Raw genomic sequence first — 22,640 nt, 5'->3', positions numbered from 1 at the left:
GGCCTGGGGCTCAGGGTCCGGAGGCATAGGGGCTGCCCGAAGCCCGAGCGTTACCGGCTTCACAGTTTGCCGGGCAGCCTCCAGACCCTGCGCCCCGGGCTGGGCGCTTCCCCTCCCGGGCTCCAGCTGCGCTGGGCAAGCGCCGGCCAGGGACACAGGGTCTGGAGGCTGTCCGGCAAACCGTGAAGCTGGTAGCGCTCGGGCAGCCCTTTTCGCGTGGCTGGTAGGGAGGAGTGGGAGTTAGGGTGGGGACTTTGGGGAATGGGCGGAGTTGGGGCGGGGCCGGGGGGTGGGAAAGGGGCAGGGCCAGGGCCCGTTGAGAGTCCTCTTTTTTTATTTTTTAAATATGGTAACCCTATTGTTGGGGGCGGAATAGATCTGGACAAGGGGAAAAAGTCTGGAGATAAATGTGAGAAGGGAGGGACAGGCAGTAGAAACAAAAGTGAAACAGTTTGAGCAGAACATTCCAGAAGTCTGGAGGTCTTTCTGAGTGTAGCCTTCATTAATTTGAGATCTACCATACCATTCTCTCACTATAATGGCAGCAGGCTGTAAAAGAGGCCCAGTTTGGGAATATTTTAATGAAGTTCCTCTACCTGTGGGTAAGACAGGCATGCATGCAAAATGCAAACAGTGCAACAAAGAAATGCAAGGCCTGGTTGCCCAAATGAAACAATATCATGAGAAGTGTTCCTTCTCAGGAGGAAGCTGTGTTGAAGGTGATGAAAGGAACATGTCTGAACATGCAGGATCTTCAGGTTGGTAAACTTTTTCAGACTTCTTTCTTAAGGACTGCCTGTCTTCCTTCTGGACTATTCTTGAATTCTCATGTTTGAGCAAAAAATGTAGTTGTTACTCTATGGTACTAGCATTTTAGACGCGGTTGTAATAAAAAATAAATAGCTGAAATAGGCATTTCTTCGTTTTACAATTTCACCTTTAACGTAGTACTGAGTATTCGTGAATGCAATGCGTAATACTAAATGAGCAGTATGGTAATAATAATTTAAATAACTGCATTGACTTATTTTGTTTAGGAGAATCCATCCTCAAAATAGAGGATTCTGAAGACTATCCACCTTCAAGATATGACCATCATTTTCTGTAGTTTCAGAGTTATCTGCCAATGATAGTGTTTGTCACATCATGTATGTCAAATAGTCACCCGTAGCAAAATCTCCATCATCCAGAAACAACTATAGATAACATTGGGCTTAAGAAAAATGTTGAACACATGCTGAGTACCCTGAAGCCTATTTCTGTAGCCTTGGGAAAAAATGCAGGGAAATAGCTGTTTTTTTTTTTTTTTTTTTCCCCTGACGCTGTTGAAATTTGGAAGGAACAGAGTGAGATCTTAAAAAGACAAATATGCAATGACAGAGTTAAATTACAAGCATAAAAAAAACGAACGGGGCAAGCACTATCTCCAGCTCATTTTCTTGCAAATATTCTCAATACTCGGTATCAGGGTCAAACCCTTAACTGCTGAAGAGAAGGAGTTGGCTATGACATGGACAACCAGCAATCATCCCTTCATAATGCCAACTATAATAAACTTCAGTGCTAAGGGTGAACCATTCAAGAAATATGTTAGCTGATGATGTTTTAAAGAAAGTCACACCAGTGAATGGGTGGAAGTCACTTAAGCACTTGGATTTAGAGACTGTTGAAGTGATAATCTCACTTTTAACAGCAGTAGCTTGTTCTGCTGGTGTAGAATATTTTCTTCCTTTGGACTAATTCATTCCAAATTGAGAAATCATTTGGGACCTGAAAAAGCGGGAAAGCTTGTTGTTTTTCTTTTCCAGATTATGAACAAACAGGAAAATGAATGTGAAGACGACCTGACTTAGCTGCAGAAGCCAGTATTTTAAGTTTCTCATGTGGACCTGGCTGATATAGTCGATTTAATTCTTGGGTTGTTTTTTTATTTTTTAAATTTCATTAACTATTGTAGTTAAAAGCAATTTTAACAAAAATGAACCTGATCTTAAAAATCTTGAATGTTTTTAATCAAATTCAAAAATGCATATGCTTGTTTTGTTAAAATATTATGTTTGCTGTTGAAGAAAAAAATCCAGAATACATAACCTCTATCTCTGAGTTGTGAAGAATATGTATTAAGGTTATAACAACCAACAAGAATGCACTTTTATGTAGAAATCCATGATTAAATCGAGTCTTCCTGACCAGTTATTTAAATCCTGATTTAAATCAAATCCACCCTGTTAACTACCATCTTTTATCAGAAGCTGCATTGGTGGTAGCAAAGAAAAAAATTTAGTGTAGATAATTTGCTGCTGTTACTAGAGAAGAACTTTACATATTCACAGCCACTCATGCTTATGAATCGTCAATAATACATTCCATTTCTTACATATTGTGGTTATGTTTCCAAAATTCATAGCAAGAATTGTACACAGTATTAGTAAATGAACAAATAAGAATTGTATGTTCTTTACTCTAGACATAAACACTCTCCTGGACCATAGAACTGCATTGTTTTATAAGTCTTAATGTACTATATCTGTGCCAGATTCCGAGATACTACTGCTCAGCTACTCAGTTGTATCTGTTAGCTCAGACAGATTTACTCTGCTATATTTTGGTTCAAGAACACAATAGTTGTAAAGTTATACCTCCGTTTTCTGAAAAAAGAAGTTCCGAATTCTGATACATTTTTCTTAAAGTGAATTCTCAGATATCAGGAGTATAAATCTATCAAAAAATCTGTTGCCATCCTGGGAGAAAGTAACAGATATTGCTTGTCAAGTTCAGAATCTGGAAAGTCTTGATCTCAGGTATATATATATGAATATATATATTTTTTGTTTCATAATTGTTCCAGAATGTTTTGTTTTTATTTTTTTATTAGGTATAGAGTCTTTTTCTGGATGTGCGATACCTTCCAATAGCATGTCATATCAAGGAAAGAATAGATTTCCAAGGATGTTTAAGACTGTGTGAAACCAAATTCTCCAAAAGTGTTTAGGGTAGACATTTTTGTCTTGTCTACATGTCTCAAAGTTTTAAAGGAATACTATAAACTTGAAAATCACAATTCTGTCTCAAAAATGAGTATATATTATTGTTAAAAATAAAAAGCCCCTAAGACTGCTATGGCTGAAAGAAACTCCTAAGACTGTTGTGATTGCTTCTTTTTTTTTGGTTGTTTACTTCCTGTGTGTGACAGTGACTTATATATAGTCAGTTTAATCATTTTTTAGTATATACTTGGCAAGGGGGAAATTGACTAATAAATTCCTTGTAAACATCAACGGGGCTGAAAACCCCTTTAAAAGGTTTATAGAAAAGCTATTTTTAAAATGTTCAGAAAAATACTATTTAAAGGGTGCTCTCTTAGAAACTATACTTAAAAAATCAAGTTGATAGTATCTCTTTGACTCAGAATGGTATGAGAGGCCCTATGGAATTTCACAATGAAAAACATTAAACCACCTTACTGCAGTTAAGGTGACTGTTGCAAGCCTTATGAATGTACTGTCTCATCCTTACTGAGGTACCTCATTTGGCAGCTACTAAGTCTAGCTAATTTTATCAATTATCTATTTTCATTGTTGTTTTTCAGACCTATTTTTTCTTTGTATTGAAAAGTTGATAACTTAGTTTTCTCTTTTAATGCAGGAAGGCTTTAAAACAAACTTGTTTTCCTTTTGTTGAATTGTTTTTAGCTGTCTTGGGACGCTATCTCCTGGTCCCACTTTCTTTTCTTTTCTTTTTTTTCCCCCTACAAATTGTTCCAGTACGCTTTTGATCAAGAGTCTGATTTTTACATAGAGCATGATGTTTTATTCAGAATGTCCATCTTTCACCAAACTGAAGTATCCCAAATGCTTCAGGGGCACTGCCTTGATTTCTCTGGGACCCAGTCCACACCTGACCTGAATGAATGCTAGTGGATCACAGTGACAAGCCTGCAGGGAAATGTGTGACAATATTGATGTGTTGGCACATTCCTGCTATGCACACTAAAACCCCCTTTAGGGGAGAAGAGTAGAGGCAGCTAAGTGGGAGTTGAGATCTCACTTTTGTATGTGTATTTAGGCCTGTCTAATTGTTAGAAATAGATCTCAGAGAAATGAGATGGATGGGAAGGTAGGAGACTGGAATGCTTTGTGGGCAATCTAATTTTGTATTTGTAATTTTGGCAGAGGAAACTGGAGCCTTGAAGATTGTGCTCCTTTTTATATTTTGTATGAATCTAGTAGTCTTTTTTAGGTACAGTAGAATCTCAGTTATGAAAACCTCTGATATGGTTGTTCATAACTCTGAACAAAATGTTATGATTGTTCTTTCAAAAGTTTACAACTGAACACTGACTTAGTACAGCTTTGAAACATTATGCAGAAGAAAGATGCTGCTTTTAACTATCTTAATTTTAATGAAACAAGTACAGAAACAGTTTCCTTACCTTGTCAAATCTTTTTTTAAAAGTTCCCTTTTTTAAATAGTTTACATTTAACACAGTACAGTACTGTTTGCTTTTTTTGTCTCTGCTGCTGCCTAATTGTGTACTTCTGGTTCCAAATGAGACATGCGGTTGACCAGTTAGTTTGTAACTCTCTGGTGTTCTACTGTAGTTGCACCATGGGCAGCAGGTATAATAGGCAAGAGAAGGCTCAGCCTTTCCTGGTGCCGCTGCTGCCGCCAGACCCCTGGTTGCGGGGTTTGGCGGGGGAAGATTTTGCTTTTATTATTCCCCATGCAGGTTCTGAGGCAGCTGAGAGGCAGTATGTACTATTCAGCTTCCTGGGTTCATCAGTAATGTACCTGGGCTCCAGCGAGTTTACTGATGAACCAAGGAAGCTGAGTAGCAAATACCGCCTCCTCAGCAGCCCTTGAACCTGCATGGAATATGTCAAAAGCATCTTCAGGAAGACGCTTTTCCCTGGGGTGGCTTGGAGGGTGGGGGGAGAGGAGGTGTGGCACGTCTGTGGCTGGTCTGGGGTACTTCCAGGCAGGTGGGGGGGCATGCTCAGGGCACCTTCAGGCAGGCGGTCTTGAATAAATAGGGCAACCTCCTGACACACACTCTAAGACCGAGGTTTTCAAACTGGGGATCAGGACCCCTCTGGGGGTCGCGAGGTTATTACATGGGGGGTTGCGAGCTGTCGGCCTCCACCCCAAACCTCACTTCGCCTCCAGCATTTATAATAGTGCTAAATATATAAAAAATGTGTTTAATTTATAAGGGGGGGTCGCACTCAGAGGCTTGCTATGTGAAAGGGGTAACCAGTACAAAAGTTAGAGCAGTGGCTCTCAAAGAAAACCTCCAAATGTGAACTGATACATTGTGGTCTTCCCAAGTTTGTAAGCAGACAGCTTGAACCAATAATGCAGACACAAACTTTTCTGTTCATCAGCATGGAGTATATTAACTCAAACAGTAAGGTGACAGTTTAAATAGTAACATTAACACTTTGAAAGCTGATCCTTTTTAAGTAGAAATATTCAGCTAATGTTACCCATCATTGTTGGAAGAAATAGCAAAATATTAGGATAAGGGACAATATGGCTGCTGGTTATTGTTGTGGTTTGCACATTTGGGGAACTGGGAGTTCAGGCTCCCTTACTCCCAAATTAAGCCACCTCTTCCCCTATTCACAAGGGTAGGGAAAGACAAGATACACTCCCCCAGTACCAAAAGACTCCTAGGTACCAAAAACGTTCCATACCTTTCTCTGTGTCAAAAGTCACAACTGTCCCCATAGCAGCATCCAAGGGCTCCATGGTACAATTTGTACAATGCAGTTGTGTCAATACAAAAACCTGAGGCAAACTGAAATTTGACGGTGACATAAAATAAACTGAATTTGATATCAAAATAAAAGAGGAATGCTTTACTGACTGTATTCCTTCTCCTAGTTAGTTCAGTTAAAAAAAGACCCCAACTTTTAAATTGAAGCTGTTGGAGATTTTCCATTTGTTTGCAGAATTCAGCACCAGTATGCTGCCAAAATGAAGTTGCTGCAGGATTTAGGCCCAGTTGGCTGCAGAGTATACAGGACCTTGACTATTTATAAGTAGGAAAAATAAGAGAACACAGATAATTAGTTTTAATTACTCTGATATAAAATTTTAATCCTTGAGTGCTTAAAATTTGTAATCCAGATTTATAGCGTTTTCTGGCGTTATGATTCAAATGGATTGTATAAAAATTGGTGCTTATGATGACACAAACAGAATTTTTGGATTTATTTGGCCCTTTTGTCAGTTTAAATAATAAAAAAAAAGGTTGCAAGTAGGTACACAATTGTAGAATAAACAATTTTGGTAGGGGGAGGGTGAGAGCAGATGAAAATTGGGGAAGCCTGCCATGAAATCTCGAAGTGCTTGTCTACATGGGGAGATTTACCTGCATATCTATACTAGTATACTGACATAGCTCTTCTGGTATATTTCCCTCTGTCTACAAGCACTGAGGAAAGAGATTTTTGGAGGGAAATAGGACCTAGAGTTAGTTTCAGGACACTATGGCACCATGTATAAACTCTTTAATTTCAGCATTTTTCTGTGGCTGAGTCCTTAAAATCCTTATTTTATCAATGTTCTGGCATTTATGCATAATATTTAGTTTTAATCTTTTTAAAAAAATGTTTTTATTAAGGCAAAGTTAAAATAAAACCTTAGCATGCTACATTGAACATTACTTATTAGTTATTCAGGATGCAAAACTACGTTCTGAAGTGTCCCTAGCCTTTTTGCCAGAAGCTGGGAATGGATGATGGGTTGGATCACTTGATAATTACCTGTTCTGTTCATTCCCTCTGACGCACCTGTCATTGACCATGGTTGAAAGACCAGATACTGGGCTATATGGACCAGTGGTCTGACCCACTACGGCTGTGCTTATGTTCTTACAAGGTTCTTACTAAAGATTCTGGCTTGCTGATAGGGGAGTCGTCTGTTCTGAGTACACTAAAAAGGGTGGCTAAGTTTGTAAATACCTATCCTCTTTTTGGTGCTTCTCTTGTGTACATATCTGGTGTGAAAGCTTTCCCATTACAAGAAGAGTCCATATTTTACTATACCACTATTTCATAGGAGTCGCCGCCGCATTTCCCCAATAATGTACAATACAAAGGCTAGCTGCTAACAATAACCGATGCATTAATTTGTCATTCTGTTAAAAATGTAGATGCTTTACTGGAGCATTAAGTGACGGCTAGGTCTGGGAATCTCTATGGCATTTTGTCATAAAATGAATCTCTTAAGAATTTCCTGCTGAAACCCTCATTTTAATCTGTTTCTAAAGATACAGTGTCAAGGGTGATAGGCCCGAAATTTGACTTGTCACTTTTATTTCTGGTAACAAATAATTCTTTTCCCACCTTAATGCTTCAGTACTTAAACTAACCCCTCCTCCCCCACTCCCTCAAAAAAATCCAAAACTCCTAATGCCATCAGGCTAGCATATGTGATGAACTCAGATTGGCAACAAATATACATACATGGTAGAGGAAAATAAAATTGGCAAGAAAAGAGTTTGCACTCAAACTACCAAGGCATTTTTCTAAATAGGTTGGAAACTATTTAAATATACAAAGTGCCTCTCTAATGGCATGTAATCCTATGTCTTCCTTTTTGTTTTGAAATATGTAATTCTAAATTGGTGGTTTAGTTGAATAATTGAGTTGTTTGTTTTACGCTGTAGAAATAAGAACCTATTTATTCTTTTGCTACAGTGAAAACAAGATGAAATTTCCATCTGATTCTGCTTCTATAACCTGTACACTTGGTAAATTGAGGGTTCTGGCACTTAATCGAATTGGAGTAACATGGGCAGAGGTAATGAGCTTCTTACATTTATGAAGTAAATTGTTTTTGTTAGTCATTTGGTTTCATGGGTCAGTAAAAACATAATAGAGGCTTTTACACTAGATCATACAATCTTCCAAAGTTGAGTCTGATCTATATTAGAGAAAAGATGCACCAGTATAATTAAATCAGTCTAAAATTGCTTGTTACACTGGCATGAAACCCTAATGCAGACACACTTAAACCAGGTTAAATTGGTAAATTACTGAATTAAATAGGTTTAGTTTATCTGAAGTTTAATCTGGTTCTAATGTATCTACGTTAAGGATGTGTGCTTGTGTAAATTGATTTTCAGTTTGTTATACTGGTGCAACTTTTCTAATATAGATCATAGCATCATAGACTTTAAGGTCAGAAGGGACCATTATGATCATCTAGTCTGACCTCCTGCACAACGCAGGCCAAAGAATCTCACCCACCCGCTCCTGTATCAAATCTGTGTCTGAGCCATTGAAGTCCTCAAATCATGGTTTAAAGACTGCAAGATGCAGAGAATCTTCTAGCAAATGACCCATGCCTCATGCTGCAGAGGAAGGCAAAAAACAATTGCCAAAATTAGGCTATCCCATTATACCATCCCCTCCATAAACTTATCAAGCTTAGTCTTGAAGCCAGATATGTCTTTTGCCCCCACTACTCCCCTTGGAAGGCTGTTCCAGAACTTCACTCCTCTGATGGTTGGACACCTTCGTCTAATTTCAAGTCTAAACTTCCTGATGGTCAGTTTATATCCATTTGTTCTTGTGTCCGTATTGGTACTGAGCTTAAATAATTCCTCTCCCTCCCTGGTATTTATTCCTCTAATATATGTATAGAGGGCAATCGTATCTCCCCTCAGCCTTCTTTTGGTTAGGTTAAACAAGTCAAGCTCTTTGAGTGTCCTTTCAGAAGACAGGTTTTCCATTCCTCGGATCATCCTAGTAGCCCTTCTCTACCTGTTCCAGTTTGAATTCATCCTTCTTAAACATGGGAGACCAGAACTGCACACACTATTCCAGATGAGGTCTCACTAGTGCCTTGTATAACGGTACTAACACCTCCTTATCTCTACTCGCCTGATGCATCCCAAGACCGCATTAGCTTTTTTCACAGCCATATCACATTGGCAGCTCATAGTCATCCTGTGATCAACCAATACTCCAAGGTCCTTCTCCTCCTCTGTTACTTCCAAGTGATGCGTCCCCCGCTCATAACAAAAATTGTTATTAATCCCTAAATACATAACCTTGCACTTTTCACTGTTAAATTTCATCCTATTACTATTACTCCAGTTTACAAGGTCATCCAGATCTTCCTGTATGATATCCCGGTCCTTCTCTGTATTGGCAATACCTCCCAGCTTCATGTAATCTGCAAACTTTATTAGCACATTCCCACTTTTTGTGCCAAGGTCAGTTTAAAAAAAAAAAAAAAAAAAAACTCCACTAGTAACCTCCCTCCAGCCTGACAGTTCACCTTTCAACACTGACTTTTTTTTAAAGCTGTTTTTATGTGACTGAGCCACTTTGCTATAACCATATTGAGATTCTTTATGAAATGTGGTTCTGGCATCACTTTGTATAGTAGGTGGTTTAATGTATTTATAAAGGAGCTGACAAACATCCGGTAGTATAATAAAGCCTATTTCTATGAACTCAGATCTAACATAGGAAAATGAAAGTCTGAGTTGTTTCCATGCATGGAAACGTGCAAATTGCTTTAAAGTTAGTTACCTTCATTTTACACCTTGTGTACACTAGGAAGATGACTTGTTGCTGGCGCAGGGTGTCAGCAGTGGGCCTTTTCCCTAGCGTAAGCCTGGCCTAAAAGTGATAGATTAAATTGTCAATCTGCCTCTATCAGAAATAATACTGTGCATTAGATCCCATCCAGGACTAAAATAAAATCTTGAGGTTTCTAGACTAAGCCAATTTGGCATAGTTCCACAGAAAACAGTGGAGACTTTTCAGAGCCCTATATCTTAGAAAAAGTCTTGTTTGCCTAACCTTAAAGTTTTCCCAAGTTCTTGATTCTGTAAACCAAACATGAAAATCCAAATGGAAAATGGTGGTTCACAGAATGGGGGAAGACGGGGTGACACTATCCTAAAGTTACAATTTAAATGGCAATGTTGTCGGTTTCCCTGCAGCAGTTTCTTTTTGAAATATGGATCCCAGTCCAGTAACAGTGAATCCTGTGTCAGTGTGGAATCCTACTGACTACCATCTGTACTAGCAGATGAGATACAGGATCAGAGGTATAGTTACTATTAAATAGGAAGGGTTAGTGAAATAAACAGTATTCCAGATAGCTTATTTTAGATAGTTTTGACATATTTTGAATGTGATTTAAGTAAAACTTATGTGATGCACAGATTCTGGCATATATACAGTTATACTAAATAAAGTTTTTCCTATTAGGTTCTTCTGTGTGCTCCGGGGTGGCCAGCACTTGAAGAATTGTACCTTGCTTCTAATGATATTACAGTTTTAGAAAGGTATGAGGTTTAGCTTTAAATGCTGAAGTCATCCTTTTGTGATTAATATACTGTATGCATAAAGTTATATGGCATGTCTGATAAAAATCAAACTAAATTCCAGTAGTGAGTTAAATTACCCTGGTAATCTTGCAAAGGAGATTTTAACATACTGTGTGATTTGGGATACTTATGTGTGAACACACTGATTTTATTATTGTGTGTGTATATGAGTGTAAATATTTTAAAACAATTTAAAAACATAATTGCATTTTTTGTAATGCTTACAGACCCATTAATGTTCTACAGACCTTGAAATTGTTAGACCTTTCAAACAACCAATTAATTGATGGAAGTCAACTGCAGCTAATAGCATATCTCCCCAGGTAATTGTTAAAGAACTTTACTGTAAATTCTTTGTCATGCTCTGTAAATGGATTCATTCACATATGCTTTGTGGTTTGAAGCATGATAATATTGCCTTGCTAGTGAAAGTTACAGAATTTTGAGAATGAAGGTTTTTTTGCTCTTTTGTGGAGAACATCTGAACTATTTAACTTAATCTGGGGAAGGATTTAGTTTTATTTTAAGATTTAATTAAAGCATGTTTTTATTAAGATATTTATGGAATTAGTGATTTATTTATTTTTTAAACAACAGTTTGAAGTTCAGATATTGCAATTATAGGACCAAAACCTAGAGAAAACCCTTTTTAGGACAACTAGCTCTTAGAACCTCAGTGGGCTTCCTATGTTAAGGAGCTTTGGAGATTGCTTCTGATTTAGAGGGGCAATTCTGTGCTAATGGATACATAATGCCAGTTATTAAATGCATTAAATAACTACATATGACCACTCCCTTCCTATATGTCAGTCTGATTCTGGGAAATGATGTTGGGCATCATTGAATGGATTACTATTCTGATTGGCATGCCGTCAACCAGAGATTTTTATAGGTGGTCACATAGCCAAGGATGTTTAATTGGCTGGCAGCTCTTGTCTTTTAGCCATGGAGATGAAAGGATCCCACAAAATTATTTGTCTTCTCTCCTTCCTTGGGGGGCGGGGGGGGGGGAGGAAGGGTGATCAGACAGGGATGGAGGCAGAGCCTCACTTTTTTAATCCCTACAATCGCACAGAAGAAGGCATTTCCACCCACCACCTGCTCCTCTCCCCAGTTAACACTAGGACTATGGCTACGCTACAGAGCCTATGTCAGTATAGTTATGCCAGCATAACCCCCTAGTGTAGATGTAGCTTACGCCAACAGGAGGAGTTTTTCTGCTGGTGCAGGAACACTATCTTCCCGAATGACATTACCTATGCCAACAGAAGCCCTCTTCTGTCAGTATAGCTGCTTCTACAATGAGGATTTTGTCAGCATAGCTGTGTCAGTCAGGGGTGTGGTTTTTTCACATCCCGCAGTAGCTATGCCAATACAAATTTTAAGTATAGACCAAGCCTAAGAGTTTGTCCACACTGGGAAATTTACCAGCATACCTACACTAGTATAATTTGTTGCTGTTATTCCCTGTATGGATGCTTTCATTTTGGATTTAAAGTGCCTTTTTTTGGTTTAGGTTAACAACTTCCAAAAAGACACATGTTAAACCAAAAAAAAGCACGCTGAGGCTATGTGTACACAGCAGTCACACCTTTCACTGCTGTTGTTCAAGATGTCACTGCTATTATTTGAGTTACCCAAGCTAGTTTTGATCTAGCTATGTCTACGTGTGCAGTAGTCACACCTCTGATTACAGTGTAGGCCGGGGTGGGCAAAATTCTTGGCCCGAGGGTCACAACTGGGTATGGAAATTGTATGGCGGGGCCATGAATGCTCATGAAATTGGGATTGAGTTGCAGGAGTGGATGAGGACTCTGGCTGGAGGTGCGGCCAGAAATGAGTTCAGGGTGCGCGAGGCGGGGTCCAGGCTGGGGCAGGAGGTTGGAGTGCAGGGGGCGGGTGAGGGCTCCGGCTGGAGATGTGAGCTGTGGGGCTGGGGATGAGGGGTTTGGGGTGCAGGAGGGTGGTCTGGGCTGGGATCAAGGGGTTCGGAGAGCAGGAGAGGGATCAGGGCAGGGGGTTGGGGTGTGGGAGGGACTCGGGGCAGGCTCTGGGCGGTGCTTACCTCAAGCAGCTCCCGGAAGCAGCGGCATGTCCCGCCTCCAGCTCCTATGCGGAGGCATAGCCAGGCAGCTCTGCGCACTGTCCCATCTGCAGGTGCCGCCCCTGCAGCTCCCATTAGCTGCAGTTCCTGGCCAATGGGAGCTGCGGGGGTGGCGCTTGGGCGACGGCAGCACACAGAGCCCCCTGTCTGCCCCTAAACGTAGGAGCCAGAGGAGAGGCATGCTGCTGCTTCCGGGAGCTGCGCAGAGCTGTGGCATGCGTGCGTGAAGCAGCCCAAGACCCCGCTCCCTGCCTGGAGCACAGGAGTGCGGCAAGCCCCAGACCCTGCTCCCCAGCAGGAGCTCGAGGACCAGATTAAATTGTCTGGCGGGCTGGATGTGGCCTGCGGGCTGTAGTTTGCCCACCCCTGGTGTAGGTGTACCCTAAATCCCAAAACAGAGTGTCCATCCACATGGGGAATTATACCAACGTAGCTGTGTGACAGACCCAGGCCAGTGAGGTACAGGGGTCTGGTAGAAGGTAAATATACTGGCCACTGGATGAACAGTTTTCTGTTCCCTGAATGATCAGAGTAGGGGCTGCCCTAGAGCAATCAGGAATCTGCTAGAACCAATTAAGACAGGCAAGCTAATCAAGACACCTGGAGCCAATTAAGAACTTTCTAGAATCAATTATGGCAGGCAGGCTAATCAGGACACCTGGTTTAAAAAGGACCTCCCATCAGTTAGTAGGGGGGCGAGCAAGGAGTGAGAAGGCGTGCTGTTGGAGGAGTGAAGAGTTCAAGCATGATCAGGCTTCAGGAGGAAGATCCTGCAGTGGGGATAAAGAAGGTGCTGGGGGAAGTAGCCCAGGGAGGTGTAGCTGTCACACAGGGAACATTGTAGATGGCTGCTGTCCACAGGGCCCTGGGCTGGAACCCAGTGTAGAGGGTGGGCCCGGGTTCCCCCCATCCCTTCCAACTCCTGATCGGACACAGGAGGATTGACCTGGTCTGTGAGGAAACACCAGAAGGGAAGGTCTAAATTGGAAAGGGATCTGGCCTGTCCCCAACCCACTAGGTGGGACACAGACTGTGGGGGATTGTTCTCCGTTTTCCCCCCATGCTGGCCAGTGATGAAGTTAGCTGAGTGGACAGCAGGTTTGAGCCACTAGCAAAAGTGGCCAAACTGAGGGCTGCTGTGAATCTCTGAGGCAATCAAAATCCACCAATAAGTGCAGGACCCACCAAGGCAGAGGAGGAACTTTGTCACAGCTGTTTCAGTATAATTATACCACTATAGCTATACTGACAAATCTCCCTGTGTAGATAAGCCTTAAGTAACCTTTTCTTAAACTAGAAATGCTACAGCAGCACAGGTGCTTCACTGCTGTAGACTGCAGTGTAGACACTTACTACAGTGATGGAAGGGGTTCTTCCATTGCTGTGGTGAATCCACCTCCCCAAGAGGTGGTAGCTAGGTCAATGGAAGACTTCTAGCACTGTCTATCCTGGGGCTTAGGGTTAACAATGTCTCTTTTTTCACACCCCTGAGTGACGTAGCTAGGTCAACCTAGCTTTGGAATGTAGACCAGCCCTAAGGCCCTTCCTTACTTCTTCCCTGGGTGATGCTACACTTACAGATTGCATGCCTCCAAGGTGGGGTGAGGTGGGGAGAGAGGATGTGACCCAAAATAGGAGAAGGGTGTGCGGGACAGAATATTTTTATAAGAGTTCTCCAATCCCACACCCTTTTCTCCTCCATCTCAAGGGCAGCTCTACAAATGCAGGTGGTTTGTAGTTTTGGGACCACTCTCTCTCTCCTGAATAGGAGTGTGTTGTAGAGAAGGCTTTCCAGGTCCTACACTCGGCTTGCCTCAGATGGTCATACGTATCTTCAACTGGCTACGAACATGTATGTTTTAGGATTGTCATGAATTCTATTAACGATATCTTTGTTAGCTTTGGAGAAATCTTGTTAATATGTGGAAAGAATGCCGTACTCAAAATTGTTCGCAGGATTTTCAAAAATTATGTTTGATTAAAAATCCAAGTTTCTAACCTTCTTAATCTATGTGAAGAGTGGATTTTAATGGAAATTTCAAACAAATCAAGAATACAAAATTGGCTGTATGGAAAAATCCCATTTAGAACCTTTCCTAAAGCAGTAATATCCTGGTCTGAAGAATGCCTCAATATTAAAAAAAAAAAAACAAAAAAAAAAAAAAACCAACCCAGCATCTTGATGCTTCCTATTACTGGGATTCAAAACTTTGGTATTTGTCCTGAGTGCATGCTTTAAGAATGTTTCCACCTTGCTGAAAAGCTCTGGGGTCTTTTGTAGTGATAACATCTTGTTCCATAGATTCCTGCACAGCAGCATCTTGGTAGTTACAGTGCTGAGCTGGCATGAAATGCCACTTTGCATTTGGGTATGTGATTTAGGAAAAAATACGGTTTTCTCCCTACTCAACTTCGTCTACTTCTATGTCCATTCAAATATGTGGAACCTGATGAATGATCAGTTGCAAAGTTACTTAAACCGTTATACCAAAAACAAGGTTCATAAGGGAAGGGAGCAGTAGACCATTTTAAACAAAAAATCAAGCCATTGTGAAGATTAGTACCTCCAAAGCAATCTGCCATTTTGAAAGTTTGGAACTCCACTGCTGTCCTTCCGTAAACTGCCTTTTAAATTTTGGTTACCAGCTGTGAAGTTGGTAGTTGGTAACATTGTTCTTAAAATCACAAGGCTTGCTGTCAAAAAGTTAACATGGGTTGTATCACGTAAAAACTTCAGTATTTTTACTAAAATCTTTTTAACAGATGTACTTTAACTTCTTAATTTCAGATTAGAACAACTAATTCTTTCAAACACTGGAATTTCTTCTATACACTTTCCTGATGGTGGATTTGGTAAGTAAAGTAAGCACTGTATTATATTTCTATATTTTAGATAGTCACTGATGTCTTTTAAATTTATTCTCCTTTTCCTAGGACGCAAGACTAAAATGTTTCCTTTATTACAACGTCTTGCAGTAGATGACAATAAAATATCACAAGTAAGAAAGATTTTTGATGATTTTCACATTTCTTTAATTTTTTGTTTAACGAGAATTTGTAAAATTGCTTTTTCATTTTCCCTGATTATGTATTATGTAATGGCAAAATACCTATGTCAAATTCTTTGATCAATATCTAGCTTTAGCTAGATTTTTTTTTAAAAGCTTTTCAAAACTCAGCTTTAACAGGTTTTTTTTTTTTTTTTTTAATAAATTGCTGAGAACTGTTTCTGGCCTTTAGCCATTCCCATGCATTGAATGGAATCCAAACACCTCAGCATTCTTCTAGTGCTTGAGTAGCTGAAAGTGAAATTGACAGACCTATAAAGTTTAACTGTTTTGTGCTTAAGTGAATTGCAAGAAATAAACAAACAAATGGTGAAAAATTTATATTGGATTTCAAAATGGTTTTTCAGTGTTAATAGTCCATGGTGGTGATATTAGTAACCGATCTAACTGGTGAAGGGAAAAACAGAATTTTACCTAGACAATGTCCCTTCTGTGTCTGGAAGAAAACATAAAATCATCACTGATAATCATTCGCAGATGACCCAAAATTGGGGAAGTGGTAAATAATGAAGCGGACAGGTCACTGATTCGAGCAGTCTCGATTGCTTGGTAAACTGGGCGCAAGCAAACAATGTGCGTTTTAATACAGCTAAATGTAAATGTGTACATCTAGGAACAAAGGACGTAGGATATACTTACGTGATGGGGGACTCTATCCTGGGAAGTAGTGACTTTGAAAAAGATTAGGGGTCATGGTGGATAATCAGCTGAACATAAGCTCCCAATGTGGCGCTGTGGCCAAAAGAGCTAATGGGATGCTCGGATGCACAAACGGGACTTTTGAGTATGAGTAGAGAAGTTATTTTACCTCTGTTTGGCACTGGTGCAACTACTGCTGCTATACTGTGTCCAGTTCTGGTGCCCACAATTCAAGAAGGATGTTGATGAATTGGAGAGGATTCAGGAACAGGCATGAGAATGATTAAAGGATTAAAAACTATGTCTGTGATAAGCTAATTAGATTCAGCTCTTTGAGTCTAACAAAGGGAAGGTTAAGGGGTGACATGATTAGTCTATAAGAATTGACATGGGGAAAAACATTTAATAATGAACTCTTCAGTCTAGCAGAGAAACATATAACACGATCCAATGGCTAGAAGTTGAAGCTAGACAAATTCAGACTGAAAGTAAGGTGTAAATTTTTTACTGAGGGTAACTAGCCATTGGAACAATTTACCAAGGGTCATGGTGGAGTCTCCATCACTGACCATTTTAAAATCAAGATCGGATATTTTTCTAAAAGATCTGCTCTAGGAATTATTTTGAGGAAGTTCTGTGTTATACAGATGGTCGGATGAGATGATTGAAATGGTCCCTTTTGTCCTTGGAATCTATGAATTGTCTAGCATAGTGTGTGTCTTTCTCACGGTGTCTGTCTTGTCATATGGGAGGACTGTGAGATTGATGAATTTACCATTTCTGCAGAATAGCTCTGTGATACTGTCCATTTGTTTGAAGTACGAGTATGATTCTCCCAGTTAGTAGTGCCACATACTATTACTCAGTCATTGAACAATTTCAAGTTGAAGCTGGGACAAGAAATTAAAAGCAGGTAAGGACTGCGGTTCTAAAATCTTGGGGACTTGCACAGTTTAGTGTGGGAAGGATTGCGGCTTTAGCATTAATAACAGTAGTGTTTTGGTGATGTGGTTTTGTTTTTTTACTCTTCTCCATTCCAAGCAATGGTGTCATGTGGCTAGCAATGTTTACTCTTTTATTCTTCCTCCAGTGATAAAGTATTTCAGACCAAGGACAAAGGCCTTCGTCAGATGTTCTCTAGCCTCTTGATACAGGCTGCTATTTTCTGCCAGTTTGCTTGCTCTGGCAGTTAGAGGGGCACCAGAAAGTTAAGCCCAGCTGGCTTCTAAATTGCTTGTCCTATGCAATACTATTTTCTCCTCCCAAGTTACCTAAATGCAGTCAAATGAGAAACTTATCACTCAGAGCAGAAGTCTCATGAGTTACCATGACTGGTCAACAAAATGGCAGATGAAATTCAATGTTGATAAATGCAAAGTAGTGCACATTGGAAAACATAATCCCAACTATACATATAAAATGATGGGGTCTAAATTAGCTGTTACCCCTCAAGAAAGATCTTGAAGTCATTGTGGATAGTTGTCTGAAAACATCCACTCAGTGTGCAGTGGCAGTCGAAAAAGCAAACAGAATGTTGGGAATCATTAGGAAAGGGATAGATAATAAGACAGAAAATATCATAATGCTTCTATATAAATCCATGGTACGCCCACATCTTGAATACTGCATGCAAATCTGGCCCATCTCAAAAAAGATACATTGGAATTGGAAAAGGTACAGAAAAGGACAACAAAAATGATTAGGTGTATAGAACAGCTTCCGTATGAGGAGAGATTAATAAGATTGGGACTTCTCAGCTTGGAAAAGAGACAACTAAGGGGGGATATGATAGAGGTCTATAAAATCATGACTGGTGTGGAGGAAGTAAATGTTGTTTACTCCTTCTCACAACACAAGAACTGGGGATCACCAAATGAAATTAATAGGCAGCAGGTTTAAAACAAAAGGAAGTATTTCGTCACACAATGCACAGTCAACCTGTGGAACTCCTTGCCAGAGAATGTTGTGAAGGCTAAGACTATAACGGAGCTCAAAAAAGAATTAGATAAGTTCATGGAGGATAGGTCCATCAATGACTATTAGCCAGGATGGGTAGGGATGCAAAACCATGCTCTGAAATGTCCCTAGACTCTTTGGGCCAGATGCTGGAAATGGGCGACAGAATGGATCACTTGATGATTACCTGTTCTGTTCATTCCCTCTGGGAAACCTGGCATTGGCCACTATCGGAAGACAGGATACTGAGCTAGATGGACCATTGGTCTGACCCAGTATGGCCATTCTTAAGTTCTTATTCCTGGTCTTTTCAATTGCCTTTCTAAGTGAAACATTACTCTTGTGCTACCAGCTTATCATGTTTCTTATTTGACAAAGGAAATTGTATCATCATTGCTTTTGTGAAAGGCACGTGTACAAAAGACTTATTTATATTGTACGTATACTCTCCCGGTAAAGGATATGAAGGGGCTAGGGCTGTCAAACGATTAAAAAAAATTAATCTCGCGTTTAAACAATAATAGAATACCATTTATTTAAATATTCTTGAATTTTTTTACATTTTCAAATATATTGTTTTCATTTACAGCACAGGCTACAAAGTGTATAGTGCTCACTTTATATTTATTACAAATATTTGCACTGTAAAAAACAAAATAGTATTTTTCAATTCACCTAATACAAGTAGTGTAGTACAATCTCTTTATCATGAAAGTTGAACTTACAAATGTAGAATTATGTACAAAAAAACCTGCGTTCAAAAAGAAAACAATATAAAACTTTAGAGCCTAAAAGTCCACTCAGTCCTACTACTTGTTCAGCCAATCGCTCAGACAAACAAGTTTATTTATATTTGCAGGAGATAATGCTGCCCGCTTCTTGTTTACAAGGTCACCTGAAAGTGAGAACAGGTGTTCGGCTGGCTCTGTGGTAGCTGGCATTGCAAGATATTTACGTGCCAGATGCGCTACAAATTCATATGTCCCTTCATTCTTCAACCACCATTCCAGAGGATGTGTCCATGCTGATGATGGGTTCGGCTCGATGAGGATCCAAAGCAGTGTGGACCCACACATGTTCATTTTCATCATCTGAGTCTGAAGCCACCAGCAGAAGGTTGGTTTTCTTTTTTGGTAGTTGGGGTTCTCTAATTTCTGCAGCAGTGTGTTGCTCTTTTAAGACTTTTATGATAGCATGCTCCACACCCCGTCCCTTTCAGATTTTGGAAGGCACTTCAGATTCTTAAACCTTGGGTCGAGTGCAGTAGCTATCTTTAGAAATCTCACGTTGGTACCTTCTTTGTGTTTTGTCAAATCTGCAGTAAAAGTGTTCTGAAAACAATGTGCTGGGTCATCATATGAGACTGCTATAACACGAAATATATGGCAGAATGCGGGTAAAACAGAACAAGAGACATACAATTCTCCCCCAAGGCGTTCAGTCACAAATTTAATTAATGCATTATTTTTTTAACAAGTGTTATTGACATGGAAGCATGTCCTCTGAAATGGTGGCCGAAGCATGAAGGGGCATATGAATTTTTAGCATATCTGGCACGTAAATACCTTGCAATGCTGGCTATAAAAGTGCCATGCAAACACCTGTTCTCACTTTCAGGTGACATTGTAAATAACAAGCGGACAGCATTATCTCCCGTACATGTAAACAAACTTGTTTGGCTTCGCAATTAGCTGAACAAGAAGTAGGACTGAGTGGACTTGTAGGCGCTAAAGTTTTACATGGTTTTGTTTTTGAGTGGACTTAAGTAATAAATTCTAATTGTAAGATGTGCTTTCACAATAAAGAGATTGCACTACAGTACTTGTATGATGTGAATTGAAAAATACTATTTCTTTTGTTTATCATTTTTTACAGTGCAAATATTTGTAGTAAAAAGTGAGCGCTGTACATTTTGCATTCTGTGTTGTAATTGTTATAAATCTGTGTATTTGAAAATGTAGAAAAACATCCAAAATATTTAAATTTCAATCGGTATTCTATTGTTAACAGCGCAATTAAAATTGCGATTAATGAAGATTAATTTTTAATCGCAATTTTTTTTTTGAGTTAATAGTGTTAGATAACTGCGATTAATCGCCAGCCCTAGAAGGGACCCATGCTGAAAGGTGCTTTATGTCCTCCTCTCCTGGTGACTTAACCATGGTTGGTTGATAATGAGTTGTTGTTGTTGTTATTATTATTATGGAAGTGCCTATGGCCAGCCAGGAATGTTCAGACTGTGCAGACAGAGTAGTAGATGGTCCCTGCCCTGAAGAGCTTGTCTGCTAATTAGACCAGACGGACAGAGGGTGGAGGAAGTAGAGTGAACAGTGTGATGGTGGCAAATGGCAGGTTAGTTTCATGATTTTTTTTGGTGGGGTGGGGGGTGGTTTATTTAGGATAGGTTTAGCTACATGGAAAGAAAAGGGAAGGGGGCAAGGGGACGGGGCAGGGGAGTAGATAGTGAGAGGGGTGGGTGTGAAGAGACTGAGGGAGGGGGAGCGTTTGAGCAAACAGCTAGTCAGCACAGAGCAGAGAAAGTTTCAACTGTAGGAAATTGTTGGAATGCCTAGAGGTCCCTGCTTTGGCTGTTTCTGCCCCAGCTGGCTGGAGTCTTTGGCTGGCTCCTCTCTGCAGTTTTCCCCTGAGGTCAGGTGTGTGTGGGGTACCATCTGGGTCCTAGTGCCCCCGTAATGTGGTAGGGGCTTTGTCTCTTTAATGAAAGTAGAGGATGTTCGGCACTTTTCAGGGTTGGGCTTTGAGGTTGCTATCCCAACTTTCCCAAAGATTAATTGGGAACTGGATCACATGACCTTTGATAGCAAGGCTTGCGGATACCAAAAAGAAGTGCATCCTGAGAGAGATGTTTCTTTGATTTAAATGATTCTTTTAAGGATTACAGTGTTCTTATATTGTTTAAAATGATTCATTAAGCTAAACCAATGACAAAATATGATCATACCTGATGTGCAGTTCCTTGAGCATTAAGTTGGATAGGAATCAGGTGACTGCTAGGGAGTATAGGCACACTGCCACTGTTTGGGTTCCTTGTTAAAATATTTGGAAAGCTTGTATTTTCTATATAGATATATTAACTGAAGTTAGAAATTGGCAAAATCATTGCTCACTAGATGTACGTGCAGAGAATGAATTGGATTTCTTGTCTGATAAATTAAAATTAAATACAAATGCTCATGTTCCAGAAGTGGCATCATAATACAATAGATGCTTGTTTGCAGCAACACCTTGTAAGAGCAACTGCAACGTACAAGCAACATTTCCCCAGGGAACACTTTCACTACTGTGAATTGTCGACACTCCTCATAACAGCAACAGCTGCTTAGGAGTAACATAGCAAAAGGGCACTGATATATTGCTACTTATGAACATCTACTGTAATTATCTTTAGGTCACAGCTATATTGCTCCTTCTAATCCCCCTCCATTGTTTGAGAGCTTGGAAATGTCAAGTTCAAATAAACCCTATCACTTTTCATCCTACCCATGACATAATCTGCCTTCATCTCAAAGGCCTTGGCTACACTTGGAGATTCACAGCGCTGCCGCTGTGGCACTGATTACACTGGCGCTTTACAGTGCTGCGCTCGGGGGGGGGGGGGTTTCACACCCCTGAGCGCAGCAAGTTGCAGCGCTGTGCAGCGCCAGTGTAGCCAAGGCCAAATTCTCTTATCCACTTACCTAGCTTCTTCAAACTGTCAAGAGGCCAAAACTGCTGAACTATCTCTAATTCCTGAACTCCACTTTCCTATCCCTTCTTCACTTGTATATTATACACATGCACCTTTCCTAGACCTTTCTTTTTTCTCATCATTTCATCATCCATGACCATTTGTTACAAACTTTCTCTTTTCAGTTGACCTTTCACATCTTGATCCGGATCATGTCTCTTACCTGCTCTGTTAGGGTATGTCTACATGGCAGTTAGACACCCGCAGCTGGCCTGTGCCAACTGACTCGGGCTCATGGGGCTGTTTAATTGTGGTATAGATGTTCGGGCTGAGCTTCAGCCCGAGCTCTGGGACCCTCCCATCTCACAGGCTCCAGCCCGAGCCCGGACGTCTGCACCGCAGTTAAACAGCCCCGAAGCCCAAACCCCATGAGCCTGAGTCAGCTGAAATGCGCCAGCACTGGATTTTTAATTGCGGTGTAGACCTACCCATAGGCCCTTCTCCAGCATGATTCCCTGCAATTCTAGTCTCGTCACCACCTAACCCTGCAGAGAACATTGCTACCTCTTGCATCATGTGATTCCCCCAGTATAATATTAAATTAATGGGTTTCTGTAGACAGTCCTGCTCTGAGTGCATTGGCAAGGAGGCACTTCAAAAAATAAAATGGACAGAAAGCTCCTCAAAATAATTGAACTGTGCCATGGGAAGCAATGTCACATCTAGGCCAAGCATCACACCTCAATTCCAGGAATCTCTACATACAATGAGTAGAAAACCTTTCTGGAATGTTGATGCTCTAATATGTATCAATAATTTACACCCACT

At 40.3% G+C, this 22,640-nt stretch overlaps 1 protein-coding gene across 2 annotated transcripts in view; it reads left to right on the top strand.

Moving 5' to 3' along the window:
* The window catches only part of TBCE (tubulin folding cofactor E), a 97,779-nt gene that overhangs the window by 68,079 nt on the left and 7,060 nt on the right, over nucleotides 1–22,640 (top strand). For both annotated transcript variants that reach the window (XM_034765072.1, XM_034765071.1), the window contains exons 6-11: nucleotides 2,702–2,801; nucleotides 7,707–7,809; nucleotides 10,239–10,315; nucleotides 10,585–10,680; nucleotides 15,250–15,314; nucleotides 15,396–15,460. In XM_034765072.1, coding sequence (XP_034620963.1) covers nucleotides 2,702–2,801; nucleotides 7,707–7,809; nucleotides 10,239–10,315; nucleotides 10,585–10,680; nucleotides 15,250–15,314; nucleotides 15,396–15,460 — 506 coding nt within the window. The remainder of the gene's footprint in view (nucleotides 1–2,701; nucleotides 2,802–7,706; nucleotides 7,810–10,238; nucleotides 10,316–10,584; nucleotides 10,681–15,249; nucleotides 15,315–15,395; nucleotides 15,461–22,640) is intronic.

The sequence above is a fragment of the Trachemys scripta genome, chromosome 3 (assembly GCF_013100865.1).
Source record: "Trachemys scripta elegans isolate TJP31775 chromosome 3, CAS_Tse_1.0, whole genome shotgun sequence".
NCBI lineage: Eukaryota > Metazoa > Chordata > Testudines > Emydidae > Trachemys > Trachemys scripta.
The sequence above is the reverse complement of the archived record's forward strand: the minus strand, read 5'-3'. Positions and strand labels throughout refer to the sequence as shown.